General features: G+C 36.0%; 1 protein-coding gene across 1 annotated transcript in view; it reads right to left on the bottom strand.

Moving 5' to 3' along the window:
- Positions 1-26,531, bottom strand: part of CNGB3 (cyclic nucleotide gated channel subunit beta 3) — a gene marked incomplete at both ends in the record, with an annotated part of 160,428 nt that overhangs the window by 55,839 nt on the left and 78,058 nt on the right. Inside the window, 5 exons of the mRNA XM_080694751.1 lie at positions 2,699-2,840; positions 13,883-14,005; positions 14,740-14,804; positions 17,798-17,884; positions 20,764-20,814. Of these exons, the coding sequence (XP_080550877.1) occupies positions 2,699-2,840; positions 13,883-14,005; positions 14,740-14,804; positions 17,798-17,884; positions 20,764-20,814 (468 nt within the window). The remainder of the gene's footprint in view (positions 1-2,698; positions 2,841-13,882; positions 14,006-14,739; positions 14,805-17,797; positions 17,885-20,763; positions 20,815-26,531) is intronic.

Below are 26,531 nucleotides of genomic sequence, written 5' to 3'. Positions count from 1 at the left end.
TTCCGGTGAGTCTCACTTTGAAAGCATCCTTCCTAGATTATCCAAGGTGGCTGGCAACATAGATGTGATTCATCATGAAATTGCAACCTCTGTACTTCCTTTTGTGTTGTTGAGACAGATAAAATCAAATCTCATCGTGCTTAAGGCATAGTATTCAGCAGAAGTTGAAATGTGCTAAAATTACTGAAGCATCATCTACTGCTGTGACAATACTTAAGGAACTGTCAGGTTTTAGTTCTTGGATGTTTATAACTCAGCTATAAAAACCCACTCTAGGTTAAAAGCTGATCTTTAAGGTCTCAGCACTAAAAAGATATATTGCTCAACTCTTCCTCTCACATAGAAGAAAGCAAGTGGTTGTAAATTTGCTTTGGTGGTGGGTTCATAATAGGAAGGAAAACCAGGGCCTTGCTTGCATACTGAGACTTTGCTCATTTATTCTAGTAGCTGTTGAGAGTTTTTTTTTTTTTGCCTATGGAAAAACTGCTCATTCTTTGCAGTTTAGCTCAAATGATGCCTTTTTTTAATGATGGCTTCCTCAGTTTCCATTTTTGGAGTTTACAGGTTCTTCTCAAAACTATCTGCAGAGCCAAGAGCCGTGGTGCATGCCTTTAAATCTCAGTACTTGGGAAGCTGAGATAAGAGGATCCTAGGTCCGAGGCCAGCCTCAGCAACTTAGCAAGATCTTGTTTCAATAAAAAACAAAAGTTAGAAGGGCTGGGAGCATAGCTAAGTAGTAGAACATCCCTAGGTTCAATATCCAGTAACACACACACACACACACACACACACACACACACACCCAACAAAAAAAATTTCTCATGATTTTATAAGTGTTAATCCATGTTTGGCTAGCTCCAAGGCAGAAAACACTTAGTGGTAGGGCTTCAGGACCTGGCAGAGGTGGTAGAACCATTTTCTCCTTCGTGGCCGGAAGCTGGGGGGAGGGAGAAACGAGGGACAGTCACAGTCCTCAAGGCCAGGCCACACCCCAGTGATCAGTGATCCACCTGTTGCTTTGTCCCATCTTTTTAACTTGCATTGCCAACACATGAGATTTTGAGGTAAAACCAACTCCTGTTTCAATGACAATTGTTCCCTGAATTGTTGGCTCTAACATACCTAAATAGTAACACAGCCTCTATTTTAAAACAATACAACCACTTTCAACTCATATTTTATGTGAATAAAACTCCCTTAAATCTCTTTGTTCAAAATCTTTCTTTGGCTCACCTCTCACTTCAAGGTAAAGTTTTACTTTAGCAATTAGAGTCCTTAAAATAATAATAATAATAATAATATATATATATATATATATATATATATATATATATATATATATATATATCTTAGATACAAATGTCCCATGTGCCAGTCATTCTGGAACTCTTTCCATTTTCCCCAACTTGTCTCATGTTTTAACATTGTTTTTGGTCAATTAAACCAACTCTCTAAGATTACTGAATACAACTTGGCTTTTGAAGCTTCTTCAAATGTATCCTGCTTCATGAAACCTCCTGAGAAGCTTTCCTTTTCTGAATGAGTTGGGAGCTTCCACATGCCTCTGGCATCTACTATGTATAGCAGACCCTTGACATTCATAATGTATTGTTTGAGTTTGGGCTATTTTTGAGCAGTGACCAATGTCATAACCAACAGTTTTCAGTATTATGTCTTGTTAACGCACTAGTTTCATTCATACCACTGTGAGTGGGAACCAATAATTTCTCTAGTGGGAATGACTGTTTTTGTGACTTAGTCTAACTTCATCTAGTACACATGACTCAGCTTGGCTCTTTTGCCTTTTAGCATGTGGAATGTAGAATACCTTTCAAGGATGGATGCGGTCTAAATATCTATGCCGTTGAACTTTGCATTAATGGTGAATCTGGGAATTCAGGAAGATACTGGAGTCTATCACGTGTAAATGCCAACAGCTTTGCAATATAGCTATTTATGTGGTTGTTTTAATTTCTTACTAGACTGTGATATCCTGAGGATAAGGACTAGGTACCATGTGAAACATCTGGGAAATGATGACTCATTGATTATTTAAAATGACATTTTATAACCTCTGGTTTAAATGATCCCTGAAGTTGATTTTAACCCAGTGATTTGATGATAATATTTAAGTTTTAAGTAAACAAGAGAATTTAAAGTATGTTAGGGGAGCTTCAAATAAAAAGTTAATTTAGACATAAAATTCTTTGAGAAATGGACTTTGATAACAGGTTTTTGATAGATTTAATGGTTTAAAAATGGAAAGGCAGCTGGGCATGGTGGTTACAGGCTTGTAATCCCAGTACTTGAGAGGCTGACAGGAGGATTGCAGGTTTGAGGCCAGCCTCATCTACTTAATGAGGCCTACAACTTAGTGAGACACTGTTTTAAAATAAAAAAATTAAAACTAGGGCTGGGGTGTTGCTTGGAGGTAGAATGTCTCTGGGTTCAATCCCCAGTTCTGAAAAAAAATATGGAAAGGCGATGTTTGACCAATCATGTCCTCCTCCAAGTCATTAAAATAGGATGAAAGTTAATAAAAGAATAAAAGAGATGGAGGAGGAGGAGGAGGAGGACACAGAGAAAAAGAGTAAGAGGAGCTACCAGAGAGAATTTGATTTTTTCTCTATAAAGTTCATAATCACTTATTAGCCCTACAAAACTGCAAATTTGTATCAGGAATCCACACTCAACTTACCTGACCAATTAAACTGGAGAAAACAAAAACTCCAGAAAAAAAATTTAAGAGTTGAAAAACAATTTCAAATGAGGTTTGTGGCTCTGGAAGGCCTCCAATGGTAATTAAAGTTCGAACTGCCCAATAATAACATCTCAGATACCTGTAAAAAAAGAAAGGATACATTTTTCTTTTTTATGTTATTGAAATATCATTTTCCTTGGGAGAGTAGATTATTACTAAATTATAACAAACTTATTCCTAATCAATATTTTCTTTCCATAGGCAACACTGGTAAACACTTTATGCTAATGTAGACTTCTTCATCTATTTACATATACTGTGAAATGGCTAATTAAACCCAAGGAAGGTATTTACTGAATATTACCCAAATTTAATGGTATAAAGCAACTATCATTTTATTAGGATCATAGTTTTGCAGTTCAAAAATTTGTACAAGGTTCCCAAAGTTGACTCATTTATGTCCCATGATAAATGGGACCTCAACTGGAGTGACTTGAATGGTGGACGATATCTGGGTAGATGTGATTGAGGCCATTAAATCAGCTGTTTAGACCCTTGATTCCTCATGTTGGATAGGTCCCTCTATTCTTTTCTGTACTATGCCTGTGTGGACTGCCCAAGATAGCATCCTCCCTCACATGTCTGGGCCTGGGCTGGGATGACTGGAATAGCTAGGGCTGGCTGGGCATCTCTGTCCATTTAGCCTCTCGGTGTGACTAGTGTGGGCCTCTTCTTCTTCTTCTTCTTCTTCTTCTTCTTCTTCTTCTTCTTCTTCTTCTTCTTCTTCTTCTTCTTCTTCTTCTCCTCCTCCTCCTCCTCCTCCTCCTCCTCCTCCTCCTCCTCCTCCTCCTTCTTCTTCTTCTTCTTCTTCTTCTTCTTCCTTCTTCTTCTTTTGGGTGGTACTGGGGTTCCTGGAAACCCTTCTACCTCCAGGCTACACTCCCAGACCTATTTTATATTTTTATTTGGAAACAGGGTCTCTTGAGCCAGCGAGGCTGGCTTGGAACCTGCACGATCCTCCTTTCTCTGCCTCCGAGGCATGGGGATTATAAGCGTGCGCCACCACGCCCCGCCATGTTATGTGAGCTTCTTCATAACATGGTGGTCTCAGGAGAGCTAGACTTCTCACATGGCAGCTGGTTCCCCAGAACAACATAGCTCAGGTGGTAGCTGAAAGGTTACCTATATACCAGTAGTCCTATAACATCCTAATTTCTTGTCACATTATATTTGTCAAGCAAAACACTAAGGCCAGCTCAAATTCAAGGAAAGAGAAATTTGACTGCATCTCTCTATGAGAAAAAATATGAGGCCACCATCTTGAAGTAATCTATCACACTAGTAACTTGTGGGGGATACTATGGAGATCAAGTATATTTATGTAAGTGGGAGAACCTTTTATAGTTCAGATTCAGTTGTTTCTACTAATGGAAAATAGAATAGATATATACTTTATTATTTCCACTCATATTTTATTATGTTATTGAATGTGCAAACTATATCAGGGATAGAGGGCAACTGAGCTCCATTTTAATAGGATATTACTCTTGGATGTAATAGGTAATTTATTTAGAAATTTAGTATTGCAGAAAAGCAAAAATGTTCAAAAATATACTTGATAAAGACTGTGTACTGCAGCAATTGCAAAATGGAAATGCTGAGATCAGAGGACCAGAAAATAATATGGTAAGAATTGGGACACATAAAATTCATATAGATGCCTTTGGTTATGGGTTTTATTGAGTTCACAGTGAGGTGGGAATGGAAGCTAGTATTACAACCACATTATGTAATAACAATGATATATTGCAATTTTGTGCATGATTAGGTATATACTGTGTGGTATACTTTATATACTTCTGAAAATACAGCCTAGGTGAGGCATTCCTACTGAATCCTTAACAAAGTCCTGTATATAAAGAATTTCTTCAGATATTTTATTGAGATCTAATTGGTCCCAACTAGCTATTCTATTTTCTGTGTCTGGACTAGACATAGAAAAGCAACACTTTATACAGAATCCTTTTCTAGTAAGGCTTTTATTTCTTATTCTGGAGGGCTTCCTATATCCTCCAGAATAACACAGGCACTTCAGATAATTATGTATTAGTCTTTCAGGAGGGTAATCTTTTTTTGCATGAAAATGATTAATGATTTGCAGAACTTCAGATACAAAGAATCTGAGATTTACAAAGAAGGAAAGAAACTGAAGTCAATATCAAATAAAAATTTCTATAAAGAAGTCACTCATTTTGAAATTCAATGCCTTTTGAAGGACATAAGATTATTTTTTAAACTGGTGGTTATAGGAACAGAAAAAGTAATTAACTCTTTGGTAGGTTTTGAAACCATTGTACCAAGAGAATAAAAATATTATTACTGTGTAATTTTTTTCCCTAGAAGGCTTCTTTGGGCTTCCTAATATTATAGTGAACTTGATGTAAAAAAGAATCACCTTGAAGGAGTGTGGAAGTAATTTTAAAGATTGCATTTTAACTTTTCAAATTCCAACTTATAATTTCCTGTTACCTAATTTATTTTGGTCACAGGTCCTGGATTGTGGGTCTCTTTAAATTAAAGAAATGTATTAAACCCAATACTGCCCAACACAGGGAGGAAGTAGATGCTCTCCCTATGTGATCAATTCCATTATACGTTTTGGAATTCCTTTCCCCTTCAAAGTCACTGTAGGGTTAATAGGAACAAACACATGAATTACTTTCTCATTTTTGGGTGTTAAAACAAAAACAAATGTGAGACTTGACTTTGGCATTAATTTTCTAAATCTGAGGGACTAAACTTGAACTACTTTTTTTTTGGTATTAAATAGTCTGCTGTGTTAACTGGAAATTTTCTGCACTGATGCTTTGTGCTTTATTTTCAGATTCTTGTCTCAGTCACATTTTACACCTAACATGCACAGCCAAAGGTAAGATTTGTAATTTAATTAGATGGTGGCATATTGATTTTCTAGGATTAGCTTAATTAGTCAAGTGTGTCCATCTCTAATATCTACACTCCAGACAGATAGATCTTTTCAAGGAGAGTCTATCTTGCTGAATTAGTACATGGACAATCTAACTATGAACGTATATTATGTAAAGTATACACAACAACTTCAAGTTAAAGCAATAAGGCAGAATTTCACATGAAACATAAAAAATTCAACGTGAAAATAGGAATACTTTCTATGTGAACAGCAAGAAACTAAAAAAATCTCAACAGCAAAAGTAAGAAATAATGTAATTAAAATACAAAAATCATCTGAGCAGACATTTCTCAAAAGAAGGTATACAAATGGCCAAGAAGTATATAAAAATGTTCAATATCATTAATCATCAGGGAAATGCAAATCAAAACCACAGTGAGATATTATGTCATCCCAGACAGAATGGCTGTAATAAAAAAGACAAACATTTGAAAATTTTCAGACATCTCCATGCTGCTTTCCACAGCGGCTAAGCTTGCTTGCAATTTCACCAACAGTGTCTGAGAGTTTCCTTCCTCTGCATCCTTGTGTGTATTTGCTAATTTTTCTCTTTTTGATTATAGGGTGAGATGACATTTTATTTTTGTTTTGATTTGCCTTTCCCTAATGTTTAAGGATGTTGAGCACCTTTTCATATACTTGATGTCTTCTTTTGGGAAATCTTTTTTCAGGTCCTTTGATTATTAAATTTTTTTTTGCTATCAAATTGTAGGAATTCCTTATTTATTTTGAATATCAAACCATTATCAAATATATGGTTTGAAAATATTCTCTCCCATTTGGTATGTTGCTTTCTTCTCTTGTTGATTGTTTCCTTTGCTGTACAGAAACTTTTTAATACTATGTAAACGTATTCGTCTGTGTTGCCTTTATTTTGGGGGTAATATCCAACATATCATTGCCCAGACCTAGATCATGAAGGTTTACAGTGTTTGCTTCTAGTATTTTTATACTTTTAGATCACACATTTTATTAAATTTTTGTTTTATTAGTACATTTTAATTGTACAGAATAATGGGTTTCATTGTGGCATATTTATATGCATAAATAACATATTTTGATCACATCTACCCAATGTTGCCCCACCAGCTGTCCTTTTCTACTGATTGCTCTGATTACTGCTTTCTTACTGCTATCATTTTTTTTCATTCTAGGTTCCACTTATGTGGGCTTCTGATACTTGTCTTTTTGTGTCTGGCTTAACATTCCATCCATCCTTTTACCAGTGTGTAGTGACTTTGTCTTTTCTGCCTAAGTTTAGTTTGAAGTTTGTTTTGTCAGATACGAGTATAGTTATTTCTGTTTGCTTTTGGATTCTATTTACATGAAAGATTATTTTCCATTCTTTCATTTTTAATTGATGTATATCTTTGCCAGTGAGATGTGTTTCTTTTAAGCAACCAATAGATGGGTCTTGTTTCTTCTGTGGGACTTTGCAACCCCCAGGTTTTTTTTTTTTTTTATCTTGAGATACCACCTGACTGGAAACAAGTGTCTACAAATGCATGAATCTGAACAGGTTTAATAAATGAAGTTACCTAAGAGCTGAACAGAATGTCTGTGTGCGAACATTAATGGGAAGGAACACTGGAGGAGCAAACAGATCAGTATGAGAACAAGACAACATGGAGGAGTCAAGGCCAACCCATTGTGCAGAAGGCATAAAGTTTTGTGAGTTGAAGGACAGCTCTGCCTGTCTATGTTGATTGAAGAAAAGCTATTCTTTTGATGTGTATTGTCTAGTTCTTTTAAAAGATTAGAAAGATTTTTACCCAAGCTCACTTGAGCACCTGTACAAATTGACTCAACAACAGTATTTATTATGTTTGAAAGAGGTAGGCTTACTGTAAGAGAGCAAGCCTCTGAATCTAAGCTGAGGATCAGGTTAGACAAAGGTGCTAATGCATAGCCCCTGCAGCAGAATCCTGCCTGACACTTTTGGGCTGGGCTAATTAGTCAGTTGCAGGCACAAAAACAGGCACGTGATAAGAAGTTTAATTAAAGAGCCACTTTAGGCTCTGGTAAAAGCAACTTTGGAGGTTACCTTGAAGGCCCATGACACTCTGCTCTCTGGCTAGAGCTATGAGAGTCTTCAAAAGAATACTAGCTTTATTTCTGAAGTCTCTAGCTTTGAGCATCTGGCCAAGGGCTTAGTTGATTGCCCAGTGGTTCAATAGTCTTATTATCCAAATCTTGGTTTTGCAGATAGTTTCTGTTGTTTCTAGGTGGATCTATGTGTCCTGCAGGGATCTCATGGCCAATTGGGTAGATGTGAGAATATAATGCCATTCTGCTTATGTAGGAACAGTCATATGTGTCCTAGAAGGTCATGCCACAGTCCTGTTTTTTCAAGTCCCATTCAGTGTCCTGTGAATTGTTGCACTTACTGCATTTATGCTTCTTGGCATGTGTTTTCATAAAGTGCTGTTTTATGAGCAATAACTGAGAAAATGATCTGACGGGCCTCTGAGGCATTTTTCAATTGGACAACTGTAGAATTTCCATATGGTTTTCAAATATTTTCTCATTATTGGATTTATTATGTCATCCTGCAGGTGGTGGCTCTCGACCAGGTGCATGTTGAGCTTTGGGCTGTTGGGCAGGATCTTGCTGCAGCTATGATGCACCTGTGCACAGAATGTTGGTCTACAGCTGTTTCACTTGCTGATGAATGGATCAGCTCCTGGGTGGCTGGCACCTGGTCTCTGGCTGCTGCCTTATAGCTATGAGGTAGCAGGCCACAACCAGCTTCTTTTGGGGGCCCCAACAGACTGGAGGTGACAGTGGCTCCTCTTGGAGCTGCTGGGCTGGAAGGCATGCTGGCCACTTGAACCTCTGTTCTTGCTACTTCCTCTGAGGCCAACATGGCTTCCAAGTGACCCAGGCCTGGCTTGCAAGCCCTTTAACTCATTTTTTAATTTTTTAATTTTTAAAACAATTTTTATGTGGAAAATATTAAAAATGGCATACATTCGTACTGTGCTTGTTTCCCTCTCCCGCACTTCCCCTTCACCCTCCAGCAAAGAGTGTCCAGGTTAACCATGCTATATTTATACTTTTACACATATTCGGATGTAGCTCCCCCATTAATCAACCTCAGCCTTCTTCCTCTCCTATCCTCCCATTCTAACTTTCCTAAGGTTTCCCTTCCATTATCTGGAGTCCCTCTGGTATTCCTAATACTTCCTAGTTTGGGCATGTTAGAGAAAACATATGTCCCTTCTATTTCTGTGCCTGACTGATCCCACTAAACATAATGTTCTTCAGGTCTTTCTCTCTTATTGTGAATGACATGATTTCTTCTTCTTTATAGCAGCGTAGAGTTCCATCGTGTGTATTTCCCATAATTTTGCAATACTTCATCTGTTGATGGAGACCTACTTAGGTTGGTTCTATATTTTGGCTATTATGAATTGTGCTGCTGTGAACATGGGTATGCACATGTTACTGTAGTTCTCTGATTTCAGCCTCTTTGGACTAATACCCAGGAGTGGTATAGCTGGGTCTTCTAGATAAAGGATTATGTCATCTGCAAATAAGTATAGTTTTAATTCCTCTCTTCGTATTTGAATTCCATTGGTTTTCTTCTCTTGTCTTATTGTTGTGACAAGCGTTTCAAGGACTATATTACAAAGGAGTGGAGATAGTGGGCATTATTGTCTTGTTCGTGATTTTAGGGAAAAGTCTTGCACTTTTCCCCATTCAATATGATGTTGGCTTTGGGTTTATTGTATATTGCCTTAATAATGTTGAAATACGTTCTTTCTAATCCAATTTCTGCAGTGTTTTTAACATGAATGGGTGTTGGATTTTGTCAAATGCTTTTTCAGCATCTATTGATATGATTGTGTGGTTTTTCTTTTCAGTTCTATTTATGTGGTGAATAACATGTATTGACTTGCATATGTTGTACCAGCCTTGCTTTTCTGGGATGAAACCAACTTGGTCATGGTGTACAAATCTCTTGATAAGCTTTGAATGTGTATAGCTAGTATTTTGTTTAGAATTTTTACATCTATATTCATCAAGGATATTGGTATGTAATTTACCTTTCTTGAGGTATCTTTACTGGTTTGGGAATTAATGTGATTCTGGCCTTGTAGAAGGTATTTGGGAGAATTCCATCTCTTTCAATTTCCTGGAACAATTTGAGAATTTTGGGGATTAATTCTTCACTGAAGGTTTTGTAGAATTCAGCTGAAGACCCATCAGGGCCTGGGCTTTTCTTTGATAGTAGAATTTTTATTGCTGTTTCTATTTCTTTGCTTGCTATTGGTTGGTTTAGGCTTGCTATGTCCTCTTGGTTCAGTTTAGGTAGGTTATATGTGCTTAGAAATCTGTCAATTTTTTCCATGTTTTCCAGCCTATTGGAGTACAAATTTTAAAAATAGTTTCTGATAATCCTTTAAATTTCCCCATTGTCTGTGGTGATGTCTCCTTTTTTATTTCTTCTTCTTCTTCTTCTTATTTTTATTATTATTATTTTTTTTGGTGGTACTGGGGTTCCTAGAAACCCTTCTACCTCCAGACCTATTTTATACTTTTTACTCCCAGACCTATTTTATACTTTTTTTTTAGAAACAGGGTCTCTTAAGCCAGCGTGGCTGGCTTTGAACCTGCGAGATCCTCCTGTCTCCGCCTCCCAAGCACGGGCTTCCCTATCTGCAGGGGCAGAGGATGTCCAGTGTAGTCTTGGAGCGACCCCCTGTGACCCTGTGCAGATACTGCACCTTGAGCACCTTTTCTGTGTCTGGAGTTTTTAACTGGATTAGCCCGCTGGGTCCCTTGGCTTTTCTGGGTGGTCTTCCACCAAGTACCGAGTAATGTAAGCAGTTTACCTGGCTGCCCTACTCTGGATCTCTGGAGGGCTGCAGGTGCCGCCTATTGTGAATGTATGGGCTTTTGGGTCTTCTTTTGCATCCTTGAAGCATGATGCAGGGCACTGCTCATCACTTAGATGTTGGAGCTCTGTTGCCACTTTCAAGCTCTTGGATTATTTTTCTGTATTTCTTGGGGCTGCCACACCAGTGTCCACCAGAGTCGGCATTTGCGGTTTGGGGCCATGGCCTGCGATGGCTTCAGTGGCCAGGCTGCATCTAGAATCCATTGTGGTTCCTGGTTCTGTTTTGGTTCGTGAGCTGTATTTATTTTGTTTGTCAAGATACTGCCTTCTCGGTAGTTGAACTTTATTTGTTTCAATTACTAAGATGTGCTGCATCCCACAGTTGCCATTTTCCCCCTTTAATTCATTTTGAATTGATTTGTGTGTATAGTGTAAGATAAGAAATATATGTATATTTGCATGTGGGCATCTAGTTTTCCCAATACTATTGCTAGCATTTTCACAGCTCTGACCAAAATACCTGACATACACAACTTAGAGGAAGATTTATTTAGCTCACAGCTTTTAAAGATTTCAGGAGTCACTTGTCAGTCTGTGTTCAACTGGTTCCCAGGCAGAACCCACAGGGTCAGGGATTCAGGGTGTGACAGCATTTAGCTGAGACCATGAGGGGAGGGGAAGGGACCTATACAGTCCTGAGGCTATGTCTCCAGGGACCCACCTCCAGCCCTGCACTGCCTCCAAACCTGACTGCAGAGCTGACCACGTGAGTTTTGGTGAACATTTTAAATCCAAACTATTACAACTAGTTATTGAAGAGAGTATTTTTTCATTGTGCATTCTTAGCATCTTTGTTGAAGATCAGTCAAACATATATACATTGGTTTATGTCTGGGCTCTCTATTCTGCTCCATTGGTCCACGTATCCATTTTTTTTATGCCAGTATCATACCACTTAATTACTATAACTTTGTACTATACTTTGAAATCAGGAAGTGTGATGGTATTAGCTTTGTTCTTTTTGCTAAAAATTATATTAGCTATTTGGGGTCTTTTGGGGTTCTGTATTAATATTTAGATTGAGTTTTAAATTTCTTTTAAAAAGGCATTTGCATTTTGATAGGGTTTGCACTGAATCTATGGATTGCTATGAATAGTTAGAACTTTGTTTTTTTTGTGATGCTGGGGATTGAATCCAGAGGCATTTTAACTTCAAGATACACCCAAGCCCTATTTTATTTTTTATTTTGAAATAGGATCTTTCTAAGTTTCTGTGGGCCTTGGTAAATTGCTGAGGCTGGCTTTGAACCTGCCATCCTCCTGCCTCAGCCTCCCACGTACTGGATTATAGACATGCATGACCATGTCTGGTGTAGTTTGAACATTTTAACAATACTAACTCTTCCAGTCCATGAACATAGATGTTTTTCCATTTGTGTTTCATAGTTTTGGGGGTACAAGACTTAAGCCTCCTAATATTTTATTCTTTTTGATGATATTATAAATGGAATCATTTAATTTCCTTTTTGGACAGTGCAGTTAGTCTATGCTACTGATTTTTGTATCATTTGATGAATTTTTGACAGGTGCATGTATCTGTGTAACCTAAACCTGTCAAGATATAGAATACTTGCATCACTCTAGAAATGACTTTCAGGTTTTTTTCCAGTCAGTCCTTGTCTCAGTGCCTCTGAGGCAATTAGTGTTTCAATTTTTTCTATCATAGATATGTTTTATCTATTTCAGAATTTCACATACATGAAATCATATAGTATGTATGTTTTTGTTTAAGATACCTTTTATACAGCATAGTATATTTAAGAGTTATTTCATGTTGTGTATATCAGTAATTTATTCCTCTGTTGATAATTAGTATCTATCCATCTATCTATCATCTATCATCTATCTACCTACCTATTTATCTATCAAAAATACTACAGTTTATATTTTCACCTTTGAACAAATACCTAGGCTATCTCAAGTTTTTGATTATTATGAATAGAGCATCTATGAATATTCTGTATAAATGCTTTCTCTGTTGTATATTTTCCTTTTCTTGTGTAGGCTTAGAATTTTTGAGTTGTTAAGTGTATGACTAGTTGTAAAAGAAATTCTTTGATATTTTTCCAAAATGGTTGTACCATTTTATATTCTTGACAACAATGTATGAGAGATTCAAATTCAACTTATTCTAACAATTGGTATTACCAGTTTTATTCCAACAAGGTATTTTAATTTAAGCCATTGTGCTGAATGTGTATTTAATGAAGTTGGCATTTTAATTTTATGTAAAAATTACCTACGTCAAGGCAAAAACATGCAAATTTAGCTCACATTTTAAAGAAGAGTAGTTATTAATAAGTTGTGGGTATAAACCTACAGTGTTGTATAGACTTCTCAAGATAGATTGTGTGTGTGTGTGTGTGTGTGTGTGTGTGTGTGTGTGTGTGTTTAAAAATCAACAGGCCTTCTGACTTCAATTTCTTAAAAATCAGTTCTGTTAAAGGTTAAAATTATTGTTATTAGGTAGGGTGTAATTTTGTAAGATCTTTTTTCACTCTTTGCCCTATCCTCTAATTGTTCTCCACCCCAAAGCTGCTGCACATTGTCCTTCAAGGCAATACTGGGACCTAGTTTTTTCCCCAGTAAATACATTACCTTATATTCAGTGTCACTTTCTGAAGCAGACAGTTAGTTGAGTTTATTTTATACCTGAAAGGAAATCTACTGAAAGGATCTACTGAAAGAAAATTTTGCTATTAAATAACTCAGTTGCAATGACTGAATCCTGATTCTACTGCACTAAAATTTTCAAATGATCTCTTTTATTCTTAGGATACTTGTGTGCCGAATTGTCAAGTTTAATTTATGATCCTTGTTACTCTCTAAATGTTTAATTGAGTTAGCGGTTATAGCTGACTCATAAACCCATAAAACTCTTCAGTGGTAAACTAATTAGCCACTGCACCTGCCCTCTGAATAATTAACATTGTTCATTGCTAACAATCAGCATTGCAGTTATTAAAAGTTTCTTACTGCACTTGTCTAAAGAGAGGCTTCCAAACTTTTGGATCATGATTCCCAAATAGGACATGCATGTCATAGGCCAACCCAAAGCACACACTCTCACACCTATTCTCTATTAGAAGGACTCTGATATTTCCTATTCTGCTATCCTATGCTCATTTTCCCTGAAAAACAGTGACATGCTAAAAAGGATTTAACTACCTGTGATTAGGCTATGGACAACAACAAATAATAAGAAAAAGCTCCAACTTAAAATATTTCCTACACTGAAACAGAAATTTAAAAAGAATCACTGAACATTTCCTTCAAAATCAGGACTTACTTGTTTCCTTCACCATTATATACCCATTTAGTGGTGCCAATTCCTTCATAACTTGAAGCCCAGTAATAAATGCAGGCATTAATGTGCAGAATAAACAACAAGTGCCCAGTTGTTCGAATGACTCTGTCAGAGACAATAAAGGCAAAGTAAGGATTCATGCCGCTTTTGGAATGCAGCTTATTTTAACATTTTCTTTTCCTCAAAGTCTCTGCTGAGTCTCCTCGCTTCAGATTCGCCGACTGTTAACTCTCATTAGTACAGTGGAAAGTGATGGGGCTGCTGCATATTTTCTGACCGCAGTGTCTTGACTGGGACTGACAGAGTGTTAGAAAAACGCTCCCTCTCTTTTCACAGATGGTATGAGTCAACTCTGTCAAAGACATGCCTCCAGGTCACCTCTCTATTTTGAGCGCCATAAAATCCGCCACACTGATTTAACTGGATATCTTGGAAAAGCTCATGGGACTTTCTGCTATGATTAACTGTTGTGACCAGAGGTCTCTGTGCAAGTGAGGTTCAGAACAGCAAAGGGGTGAAATTTAGATTGGGAATGAACTGTCATGAGAGAGATGTACAGTCGACCTGCAAAAGAGCACGTTTATCTGTACTTGTTTTGACTGAAGCAGGTAGCCAGTCCCATTTTTTTTTTAGTCCAGAATTCTTCTAAAATGGGACCTGATTTTTATTCCATTATCTCACTCAAAATATCTGAATCTGTTTTGGAACATATATTTATGTAGCCCCAAAATATGAAGTTATCCTCTTTTCTTGAATAAACTGGACATATTTCTCCCACATGCTGTTTAAAATGTTGCACCTTACTTTCTCCTCTTTCAAGTGTACAGGTTATACATTACCTGTAGATATATGCGCTGTCCATTATAGACTCTAGGTGATGATTAAACTCAAAAAATGAAGTGTACTACGTAGAAAATAAGCAAGAGAAGCACAAATATTAGTCTTAGATATATATAAGGTTTAGAAAATAGATTTTATTACTGACAATAATATTTATATATTTTGTTTTAAAAAAAATCTAGGTCCTATTCAGTGGTATTTTTCTTTTGGCAGAATACTTTAAAGTGCAGCCAAACTTCCAGAGCTTCTTGCTATATTTTATTTTTACCCTTTAGTTACAGTCTTATTTGTAATGCTTTTTGAAAATCAATCATGTCTTTCTTTTTAGGGCATATAGTAGAACTCTATTTAACAATAATTAAAATCATACTCCCCAAAATATAAGTAAAAGAGAAAAAGCCTAATTTTATAAAATCATAAATAAATATATACTAGCTTTTTTTATCCAAGATGCATTAAATGTATATTTGTTTTGACCACATTTAAAGTCCAGTAAGTGTTAGCATTGGATTGCTTTCTTTACGTGCCACAAAAGTACAATAAGTTTATGTCATCTTACCCAAACAGAGCTATTTCCTATAGGTGTTTTCCTGCTTACTAGTAATTTTATCCCAACTCTTACTGCCTGCATACATTTCTATCCCTCTTCTACCCATCTTCATTCATTACTATAGGCAGCATAATACAGGGATAAGAGCATGAATCCCAGTGCCAAATTTCAGTCCCATCTCTGCCACTTCCTAACTGACATTGGAAATACCCCTTACTATTTCTGTACCTTGGTTTCTCATCTGTAAAATAGATATAATAAGAGAATGTGCATCCTAAAAATGTTGTGTGCATATGTGAGTTAATATATTTAATATACTTAGTGTGGTAGGATCTTACAGGTAGAAGGAAACTTAGGGATGACCTAGTTCAAAATATTACCCCATGTAGATCTGGCTGCAGTAGAACATCTGGAATTAAAATTAATACAGGTAATGGCAATAAAATTTTTATACATTTATTGGTACATTATAGTTTCACATCATAAGGCAGGTCATGGAAATAGATACATGCATACAGCACTTGGTGAGCTTTCCTCTGGCTTCCTCCCCACTCCTACAGGGCAATAACTTTTTAACTAGAAATATATACAAATGATTTCCTTTTCTAGAAACAGGAGTAGGAAAAACTCAAAGAGCAATTTCAATTTGTGGTAATTTGCTTACTGTTCTCTTAATAGAAGTTTGAACAAAGTGGTGCTATTTTAAAATTTCTCTTAAGCAATAAATATGTATATATTTTTGAGAAAAAATATTTTAAATTTGTTTTCTCATTTATAACTTGGAGACAGATAGATGATAACTATTTATCCTAGAGAATTGCCCATTCAAATGGCACCTTTATAAAGAAGTAAAATGACAAGACTTTAGGCTAGGAAAAGAAAAAAATGTTACCTTTTACAATCTCCTATATTTAAAATAATACTGCTGGATATGGGTGGCTTTCAAACATCTTAGCAATACAGAGATAGGACATAAAGAGTTTCATAAGCTTTTGTTATAATTATAGCCAGGCAAACTCCCCACAGGAACCCAAGTCTTTCTAAAACCTGGTCATCTTTGGGCAAGAGCCTCCTGAAACCTCCATGTAAGACTGAAAATTGGCAAGAGGTGGACTGACACCAGGCTGCTTGAATGCTGTGTGTTGCCTCAATTTATACTTACATTCCATAATCAAGCCAGCAGCCTCTTAGTATTGCCTTGGGTATATGGGAATATGTTCACTTTTAACTTGTGAACATGGAAGGAAAGCCTTTCTGCCTGATGTTTACCTGATGATCCAATTAAAGAAAAGAATTTGGAGTTATATAAGTATGTGAGAGAGTCCAGATACTGTGCCTCAGCAGTAGTGTGTCTGGATAGATTTCTTTTCAAAATGCTAATTCTCATTTTACTCATTTCCAAAATAAAGTTGGTGGCAGGTATAACTGAGACAATGGATATGGAGTTCTAGCACAGAATGTAGTGCCAAGTGTGTATTTAACAAATGACAGCTGCTGCTGTTATTGCTGCTGTCAGGGTTCACCAGTGTAACCAAGTTATGCTCTCTTGTTTGCCCAAGATGCAAAAATGATAATCAAATAAAACTTTTATAATCTTTAAAAATTAAATTTTTTTTGTTTTTTAAGAGGACTTTCTTTGGAAATATAAGTTATTATTTCTATTTTTAAAGATTTACATGAAATATCAAACCCTGACTTTTCTCAAAAATTTTTAGTCTCCAATGAAGCCATGAGTCATGAAATATTTATGTCTTAAAATTTTTTGAATGGGTATGGGTAACATATATAAATAGTTCAAAATTAATGTAAAATATGTACTTTCTTATTCTTGTCCTTATCTCTCCTTATTTTCCTTCCTTGTTTTTCTTCTTTACAGGGATAAATATTTTTATTAAATTTTTTCCCTTTCTATTATATAGAAATTAGCACTGTTCTATATACTGTTCTGTATCTGTATCTAGCTCTCTTCTTTCTTACTTAGAAATTTATTTTTGAGATCTTTTCATATTAGCAAATGAATTTTTTCTTAAAAGTTACAAAGTGTTCTATTATGTAGACATACCTCAGGGATTTTAACACTTCTCTTTTAATGAACATTTTAGTTCTATTCAAGTATGTATTTAATTTTGCATTTTTTCTAGAATTATACCATTTTAGATGAGTAAGATAATTTAAAGGTAACCTAATGTAACTCCTTGATTTTATAGCTTATTTTTTTCTGACATTAAGTAACTGGTTAAAAAAGAACAAATGGAAAAATTATAAAATATTCATTTGTAATTATAGTTGTGTACTTAGAAGTACAAATTATTCCTATTTTGTGTTATTAAAATACCTGTTATGAGATATGGAATAAAAGCAACCTGTAGAAGCAATGGCACTGATGAGGGTGGAAAGTGAAAAACAATTTGGAAAACATTGAAGATACTGATAATTTTAGGGTATCTTAAGTTGTTTCAAGATGTCCATTATTTTAAGGAGAAAGAAGCTAAATATGGCTACCATACCTTTAACATCCTGTTTGTTCTAAATATTGGATTAAACCCAAAGAAGAGGTAGAAAACATCAAAAGGTATTATTGATGCGACATCCAGCTGTTAAAGGAACACATTCAGAGTTATGTTGTGTTTACACTTTTTGGAACACAGATGGACTTATACCAATGAATGTAAAAGCTGGCCAGTCACAATGAATTGTTTGTTGCTTAATCCAAAATTTCCTTCAGTTAAATATGCATGGTGCCATTGAAAGGCATGTTAGCACCATGAGAGCAAGAGCACTGTTTTGTAGCCTACTTCCAGTACATTTCATTTCTACCCTTATGCATCTGATCTCTCCTTAAGCACTCAATTTGCTGAAATTTTTGTTGAGCTGTGACGGATACTTCAATGCTGTCATGGCTACTAATGTTAAAATACATTTTAATAACCTTTTCTTTCTTTTTTTTAGTGGGTCTGGGGATGGAACCCATGGGCATTTGACCTCCGAGCTACACACCCTGCCCTATTTTTTTTATTCTTTATTTTGAAACTGGGTCTCACTAAGTTGCAGAGGGCCTCACTACGTAGCTGAGGCTGTCCGCGAACCACGATCCTCCTGTCTCAGCCTCCCGAATGCTGGGATTACAAGCGTGCACCACCACGCCCGGCTTTAATAACATTTTCAATATGAGGCTCTGGAACTAAAAATCAACATTCCACTCAAAATCAAATTCATTCTTAAAATTTTTTGAAACCATAGCACACTCATTGTAATATATTATGTTTCAGTCAGCAGTTCTCCAGTATTCAGAGTAGATTATAATATTGTGGTTCATCTAGGTTCTTCAAGTGCTTTCTATTATTATATACTTTGGACCATTTGCTATCAATTAACTGTTTTAAAAGTATCTATTGTAGACTATTCAAACTAAGAGGAGAAGAAAAAGATAAATTTGATTCAAATTAATCATCCACTCTGATGAAAGAAGGCATTGAAAGTACTATGGTATTATAGCTAAATATTTTGGCTAATTATAGCTAAGACTATACATTTTTAAAACTTGTTATAGCTGGGTGTAGTGGCACACGCTTGTAATCTCTGCACTTGGGAGGCGGAGACAGGAGGATCTTGCAGGTTCGAAGCCAGCCTCACTGGTTTAAGAGACCCTGTTTCCAAATAAAAATATAAAAAATAGGTGTCTGGGAGTGTAGCCCGGAGGCAGAAGGGTTTCCAGGAACCCCAGTACCACCTCCCAAAAAATAAATAAATAAAACTTGTTATATATTTACATTAGTTTTGCCTTCTTTTACCCTAGTAATTATAAAATAATATAACATATATTCTCCTGAGTCAAATATCACTAAGAAATTATTTTATGTAAAATAATTATTTTTATTAAATTATATGTGGTTCTGAGAAATAAATTAAAAAATTAAGACATATTAAGACAATTACGAGTAAGTAGGAGCATATGTAAGGCAACACATGTGAAACAGAGAGTTGAGGTAATTCCTTGTGTATAATAATTTCAAAGCCAACTGTTATTGGATGGAAATGGAACTTCCAGTTTGAATTACTAGATTAGCTATTAAAAATTATTTACCAAGGTAAGTAATTGTTTCAGAAATTACATCATATCACCAAACCTCATTGATTCAGGAGCATAGAGGTATTGACTTATCTAGTGCTACCTCCCAACTCATTGTTTCTGGCTCAAATCATAATGACTTTTTAACTTTCTTTTATCTAGTTGCTAAACTCTCCACTTACCTTCTTCATGCAGACAGTCATCAGTCACTTTTAACTTATTGGCATGAATTTGTATAGACAGAGAATGATGTATTTCTTACTGAATTGCAGAAAATTGAATTGAGTAAGTATTGACTGACATTAACCTCTGCACAAGGCACTTTTTAAAGCATGTTGGGGTTGAAATAGGACTAGGATATTATTTTCATCCACAAGATGTTAACAATCCAATAGTAGAGGGACCAAGTACAAAAATAACTCTAATGCAGTACTATAAGAGAGGTAGGATGTGCTGAGGGAATTCAAAAAGAGGAATGTCCACAATGAAATAAATGTAAAATTTTATATTTGTAACACGAATTAAAAACATGAATTAATTCAGTCCCTGATCAAACCCAGGAAGCATCAAGGGTTTGGAATAAGCTTTGTGGCTTTTACAATGTATATTTATCCTTTTTGTAGAACTCACCAAAATAGTATAGATCTTTTATCATTATATCTATGTGTATGGTGACTTTTTTACAAAGAAAATTAGTTGGAGATAAAAATCAAATTGAATAGAGTTTTAATCACTGTAGATATAAAATAGGAATAAATATCTAAACTCATTTTTTTTTAAACAAAATCTGAGGCAACTAAATCATTGTATTGGCATTCATACATACAGTTTGGGTAGTCTTGGATCTCCCCCCTCTCCAATCTCTGCCTGTATCTCAAATTTAGGATGAAAGATAAAAGATAAGAAAGTCCCTTGTAAATAATTATAATCACTAAAACATAAGAATATATTGTTATTTGAGAAAAAGAAAATGCTATGAAATCTAAATAATTGCTTCTTTTCTATTTTTTATTTTGCATATGTAACTAAAAAAGAAACACAAGTAGAGATAATTTTGCAGACTTTCACATCATCATGTTACATAAATTGGGGACTAGAATTTTGTAGGCAAAGTATATCCCATACTCATTTACTGACATTTAAAAGATAATTTAAACATGGGCACTTGCTTATTTTGATCTACTTAATAAATAAAGATGCATATATTCAATTAGCTATTAGCACATACAAGGGAATATAATGAAATAATTGAAAATCAAAACTCAGTTCTGCCAATGTGTAATGAAACCTTATCTGTATGAACTCTGTTATAAGGGAAGATAATTTGTTTATAGAAATGGGACTTATAGTCAAAATGGTAATAGATTACTTGAGCAATTTAGAAATGATTTGTAAGTTACCTACCTGAAATTTTGTAGAACTCCTATAATGTCTCTTTAGCTCATCTGAATCCACCTGAAATATATGTATACTTCAATTAATTTTAGGCAGTTTTATTAATTATTTTCTCATTAAAAAAACCAGCCAGGCATGGGGGTCCACACCTGTAATTCCAGTACTTGGGAGGCTGAGACAGGAGGATCACAGATTTGAGGCCAACACATGTTTATAGCACTTTCTCTTTTTTGGTTCCTTTCAAACTCGACCTATAAATATTTTCCATCCTCTCATATTTTATTTTAGTTATTTTATTTTATTTTTTGTGGTATCAGGGATTGAACTCAAGGGCATTTCACCTCTGAGCTATATACCCCCAGCCCTTTTTTGGTTTTTGTTTTGAAACAGGGTCTTGCTAAGTTGCTGACAGCCTTACTAAGTAGCTGAAGCTGGCCATAAACCTGGAATCCTCCTTTCTCAGCCTCTGAAGTACTGGAATTACAGGCATGTGCCGCCACGCCCGGCTATACTCTCACATTTCAAAACAAGAATTCCTTTTTGTCCCTTGTTTTCCTTTTGTACTTGGTTTACTGTGTGCCATGACAGAGATTTTCAAGGGAGTCACCCACATTGCTTTCCTCTACATCCTTCCTTGAAATCTATCCTTAACCTATAGCAATTTGGAAGCAAGTGGCCTTCCCCCTCTCCTCATCCCATCAGTACTAACAGCAAAGGCCACAAACCTCCTTCTATCACTCCTAGGAATATTTTTTTTGCAGTACTAAGCTTCCTGTTATGGCACTCACCAACTTTTGAAATGCTACACTGATTTCTTGGTTCTTTTGTTTGAAATAGATCTATTTTAGGAGAGTTGATTTCTTTAGCAACTGTATATAACTGGGATACAATAAGAATCCAATAAATATTAAGTAGATGAATGGATATAGAAATAAAGGGATGAATGAAGGTTTTTGAAGCATTTAACATTATCTAGAAAAAAAAGTGTCAGTGAAACTTTCTTTTTCTGAAGAATCGCTAATGTAACTCTTGGTTTACATTAACTCTTGGTTTACTTTTTGGTGTCCTTAGACGAGCCATTTAAAGTCAAAACTCCCCCAAATTTAGTTCTCTTCACTTTTCTTTATTTACTTCTTGACAAATCTCATCTGCTTTGTAGTTTCAAAGACCACTGTATATAATTGATGCCACCAAATCTCTACCTCCATCTAATACCTCTTTATTGAGCCACTTGCTCCAAACCTGAACTCATTCTCCTTCAGTCTATGGGTGCTTCTCCTTTTCCTGCTATTCTGCATCCTGTAAGCATCCCATGTACTCTGACTAGTGGTTCTAGACTGACATCTCTCTCTTAGCCCTCATCCAACCAGCAACCAAAATTTACAGATTCTTTATCCTAAAATGTTCTCATGACATTTTCTACTTTTGGCAATGATCTTCCAGCTTTAAGCCTTGCTCCTGGTATCGATTATACGTTGGCAGGCAGAAGATTTCTCTAAACAGAATACTTAACAATCCCTATTTATGTCAAATTTTATGACTTTACATAATTTTAAGAAAAAAAATTCAAGCTCCTTTCCATGGTGCATCAGTTTTTGCTTTCTCTGTTTTATTTGTGTCCTTCAGCATCCCACACCCAGCCTGTTTAGCAGTTCCTCAAATGCATCAGGGTTTCTCACCTTGACATTCCTACGCCCAGAATGTTTATTCCTTTTTTTTTTTGCAGAGGCAAAAGGATGAAGATAACATCAACCGATCCATCAAGATTTGGATTAAGCATCTCTTCCTTTGCATGGCTTTTTTTCTTCTTTTGGTCCTCATAGTACTCTGAACATCAAACTTTCTTTTGTTTGCCTTTCATACCTGAGCTAATGTAAGAAAGTAGGGTACCTATTTTTGAACTCTGTTTCCTTACCTTCTAACAATGTCTAACACAACATAGGTGCATGGTATGACAGATGAATACGGAACAGTATCTAACATGTAGAGGTGTACGTTTGACAGATGCATAAGGAAACATATTAATATTTATACTTAAATGAATTAATGCTAATGTTGAACTTAAATGTTTCAGTTATATGCAAGAAGAACTTTCTTATGTACTCTAATATTTTTAAAGTATTAAAACTCGGACTAATGGAAGCAGCATTGTCTAATGATTGTTCAAGTTCCGAGTTTTCATCTACTTTTGAATAATGTTAAAGATTGATTAGCTGATTTTCCAGTTCCTGCTTCTGCTCCCTTTTAGTGGCTATGATTTTTACCCACATAAACACATTGAATTTTATAGACATGTATTAGAAAACATATAAGGTTTGCTCACCTAATGTTTTGCACTGTGAAATAAAATGGCTTACTGAGCCACAGGTAGACATAGGCAGGTTTAAGTTGACAGCCTTATAAATCATGTGCCAACCTTGAGGAAGACCCATCAGCTCCTTCAAAGCTTATATGGGACAGACAGACACAGTTGAAATGCTAAGCTGCTAAGTTAAAATACTACATCTTCTCTCAACCCAGGAAGAAGGTTTATTTGGGCACATTTATTCTTTTATTTTCAGCGTTAAATAAATGCAAATGCAACTAAAACTTGCTAGATTAAACGAAAGCACAACCTAGTGATTTTAAAATCCCTCTTCTTTAAAGCACTAAATAAATTTGGCATCATTAGCCTTATGAGGATCAGCGTGCTTACTGGTAACAACCAGGCACTTATATTTTAAATGTCACCCTATTTAATTCTCAGTCTTTTAAGCCTCCTCATTATGCAGGAAGCATTTCTTCAGGGGAAGCTTACTTTAGGAATGATATGCTAATTGCACCTACATCCTTTTTCAATAGTTTTGAAGAAGCTCTACTCAGATATTGTTATATTTACTTATTATTCGCTTCTGATAAACAATTCCATAATATTACATAGAATAGAGAAGAAGTATTTACAAAGAATAATTTGTAAATAATTACTAGAGGAAAGAAAATGCTTGAACCAATATTTCCATTTGTTTACTCTTACAAACATATATTGAGTATAAGCTTTGAGTTCCTAGTTTAGATAGAAAAATGAATGGAGTATTATTCCTACTTTCAGGAAGCTTACAATTAGATAAGAAAGAAAGCTACATATTTAAGGAGGAGACAAGCAGAAAAAGTTAGCGGTATGGACTTCCAGTCATTTAATCCACTTAACAATTTACTGTTCAGATTCTACCCACCAGACTTTAGGCTATGTGTACATACTGTCTTCTTAAACTTGGCAATATAATGGTAGTTACTATTCTTACTTTTCTGGTGAAAAAGAAAGTGTGCAATGAAAGTTTAAGTTTATTTTCTTCCAGTTATGTTCTTAGAAAACGAACTTTGACCCTGGTCTCTTTGTTTCTACTGTATCATAATTAACTTAATTTTATAGGAGAAAATTAAATAATGCAAATATGAGTACAGTATATGGAGTGCAGAGAAGGGAGTGGTTAATTTTCCTCAGGTCAGTGTAAAATAGTAATTGTGAAGATTACAAGCCCAAAGCAGTTAACTCTAAGAGAAAGCCTAATTGACATGGTCTCTGAATAACATGGAGTGTTTCCCCAATCCTTGTCATTAGTAGGTGTAGCTTCCGTAGATTGTGGGAGTGAGTGTCTCATGTAAATAATCCCCATTGTCATTTCCAACTTGATTTCTGCTATGTATATGGGAAATTACATACAGAGTATGTTTTGTTGGCCCTTTGTTCAAAATTCTGTGTCCTCTGTAACACCATTTTCAGAAGAAAGGTATTGTAAAAAAATGTTGCAGAAAACTTGGTATCCTTCCAGATCCCATCTATTAAAGCAGCCAGCACTTCTATCTATTGTCTATTACTTGTCTGTTGTTTTCTCTCACAACTCTAGGGGATTTATATTTTCAATCTTCTAATCCAAGTGCAGTAAGCATTAAACAGAGTAGGTGTTTAGGCCTACTTGGCAATGGTAGGTAGGTATTTAATTGATGTTTGTTGGGTAAATGAATGAATAATTGGGTGGTGTACACCAAGGTTAGCCTGAATAGATTAATGTAGGGAGACCTTCAGGTTGGGAATGTATAATCTTTGTACCAAAATGTAATCAAGTTTCCAAGGCCAAAACTACCTACTCTAAATTAAAGAAACCATTAAACTTATTTTGAACAAACAAAGCAATTAGTTCCTGCTCGGTATTTGTAGCTTGTGAGAATGCATTTTAAATAGAGTTTGTTGAGTGTGTTTTTATTGGTTATTTTTCTGGGCTGTAACACTCCATTGTGTGCAAAAGGCGTCCTAGAAAATTGAAAATAAAAGTCTTCCCTTACTGATTTTGTCATTTTCCATTTGTCAAACATTGATTTTCTCCCCCTTTGTGCATCTAATGGAGGTTGAAATTAGTGCTCTTTTCTTGGTGTTGTTTACCTCTTATTTGTACAACACCATCATCATCATTTATCAAGCTGCCATTGGGCTTGGAGGATGGCACTGGTGAGTTAACTAATGCTCCAAAGGCTGCACGAGGAACATTTTGAGTAGATTTTAGATTTTCTTTTCTTTCTTTCTTTCTTTTTTTTTTGCTACAGCTTTGAATTCTTGCCTATAGAGTTGCCTTTGAGGAAAGATTTTGAATATGGGGTACACTCCCCAGAATAGGTCTTTCTTTCGTTCTTTATTTAATTTTAACTAGAAAGAAGATTTTCATATACATCATGGGAGAAAGAGAAGGGCCATTGAGGCTAACAGGTAAGGGGAAAGAGAGCATCTTTCTGTAAATTGCAGTCGGCATCCTGCAGGGTTGAAGCTTGGAGAAAATAAACCAGGTGTGAATGGATGGATGGCCAGCAGTAAAGCCAGGATGGTTGGCTGAGGGTTCATGCCCAAGAACACCAGGGGGCTCAGAGTAGTGTTGTCCCCTGTGAGGTACTGTCCCTAGAGCCATTCATCCTAGAGATAAGTCCAAGTCCAGAAGTTGTGGCAGTGGCAATGTGTGAGGCACCTGGTTTCTTAGCACAGAGTGGCTGGGTGTTGAGTGTATGCCAAATGTGGACCATGGTGACATTGTGAACACAGGTGCTGCCTTCACTATCCTGCTACATGGGGGTAGCAGAGGTTAGGTCAATAATCAGGTCCTGCCGAGAAAGAGAGAGAGAGAGAGAGAGAGAGAGAGAGAGAGAGAGAGAGAGAGAGAGAGAGAGAGATTGATTTGATGCTTTGATGGTAGGAAAGTTCAGGTCAGTAGCTGTGCCACATGTAGAGTTTGGTGATGTCACACTCACAAGTCCAGCCTGGATGAGGTGGGAGGCTTGGAGAAGTTAGGTCAGTAATTGATGCTAGGGTTTCCTGCTACTGTAAAGAGGGAGAGAGTTGTCCTGTTGCTGGCCGGTAGGAGAGGTTAGGTCTGTAACTGGTCTTGAGATTCCTGGGTATGACAGAGAGAGTTGTGATTTTTTTGTTGAGCAGAAGCTCTTAGAGTAGGCTGATGGGTGGCTCCTGTATTGACAGGACAATAGAGAGCTGCAGTTAATTCCTTCATGACTTGCCTGCAAACTGGTAGAGTTGTGGGTTAAGGTAATGCTGCCATTGGGTGGTAGGTTCCCAGAATCTGGAAGCTCCCTAGGATATGGGCTGCAATTGTTCTTGTAAAAAGGAGATGGAAAGGTGAAAGCCATGGAAGGAAGAGTGGTATCCATAGATTCAGAGTCCATGGGGGATTTGCAATGGTGCGGGTTAGGCTCTGGCTATTTGTACAGAAGCAAGTATGTGATCCATGGTGGGAGAGGTT

This window comes from Muscardinus avellanarius (genome assembly GCF_963383645.1).
Source record: "Muscardinus avellanarius genome assembly, chromosome: 4".
NCBI classification, from domain to species: domain Eukaryota; kingdom Metazoa; phylum Chordata; class Mammalia; order Rodentia; family Gliridae; genus Muscardinus; species Muscardinus avellanarius.
This window is presented reverse-complemented; position numbering and strand designations above follow the sequence as displayed.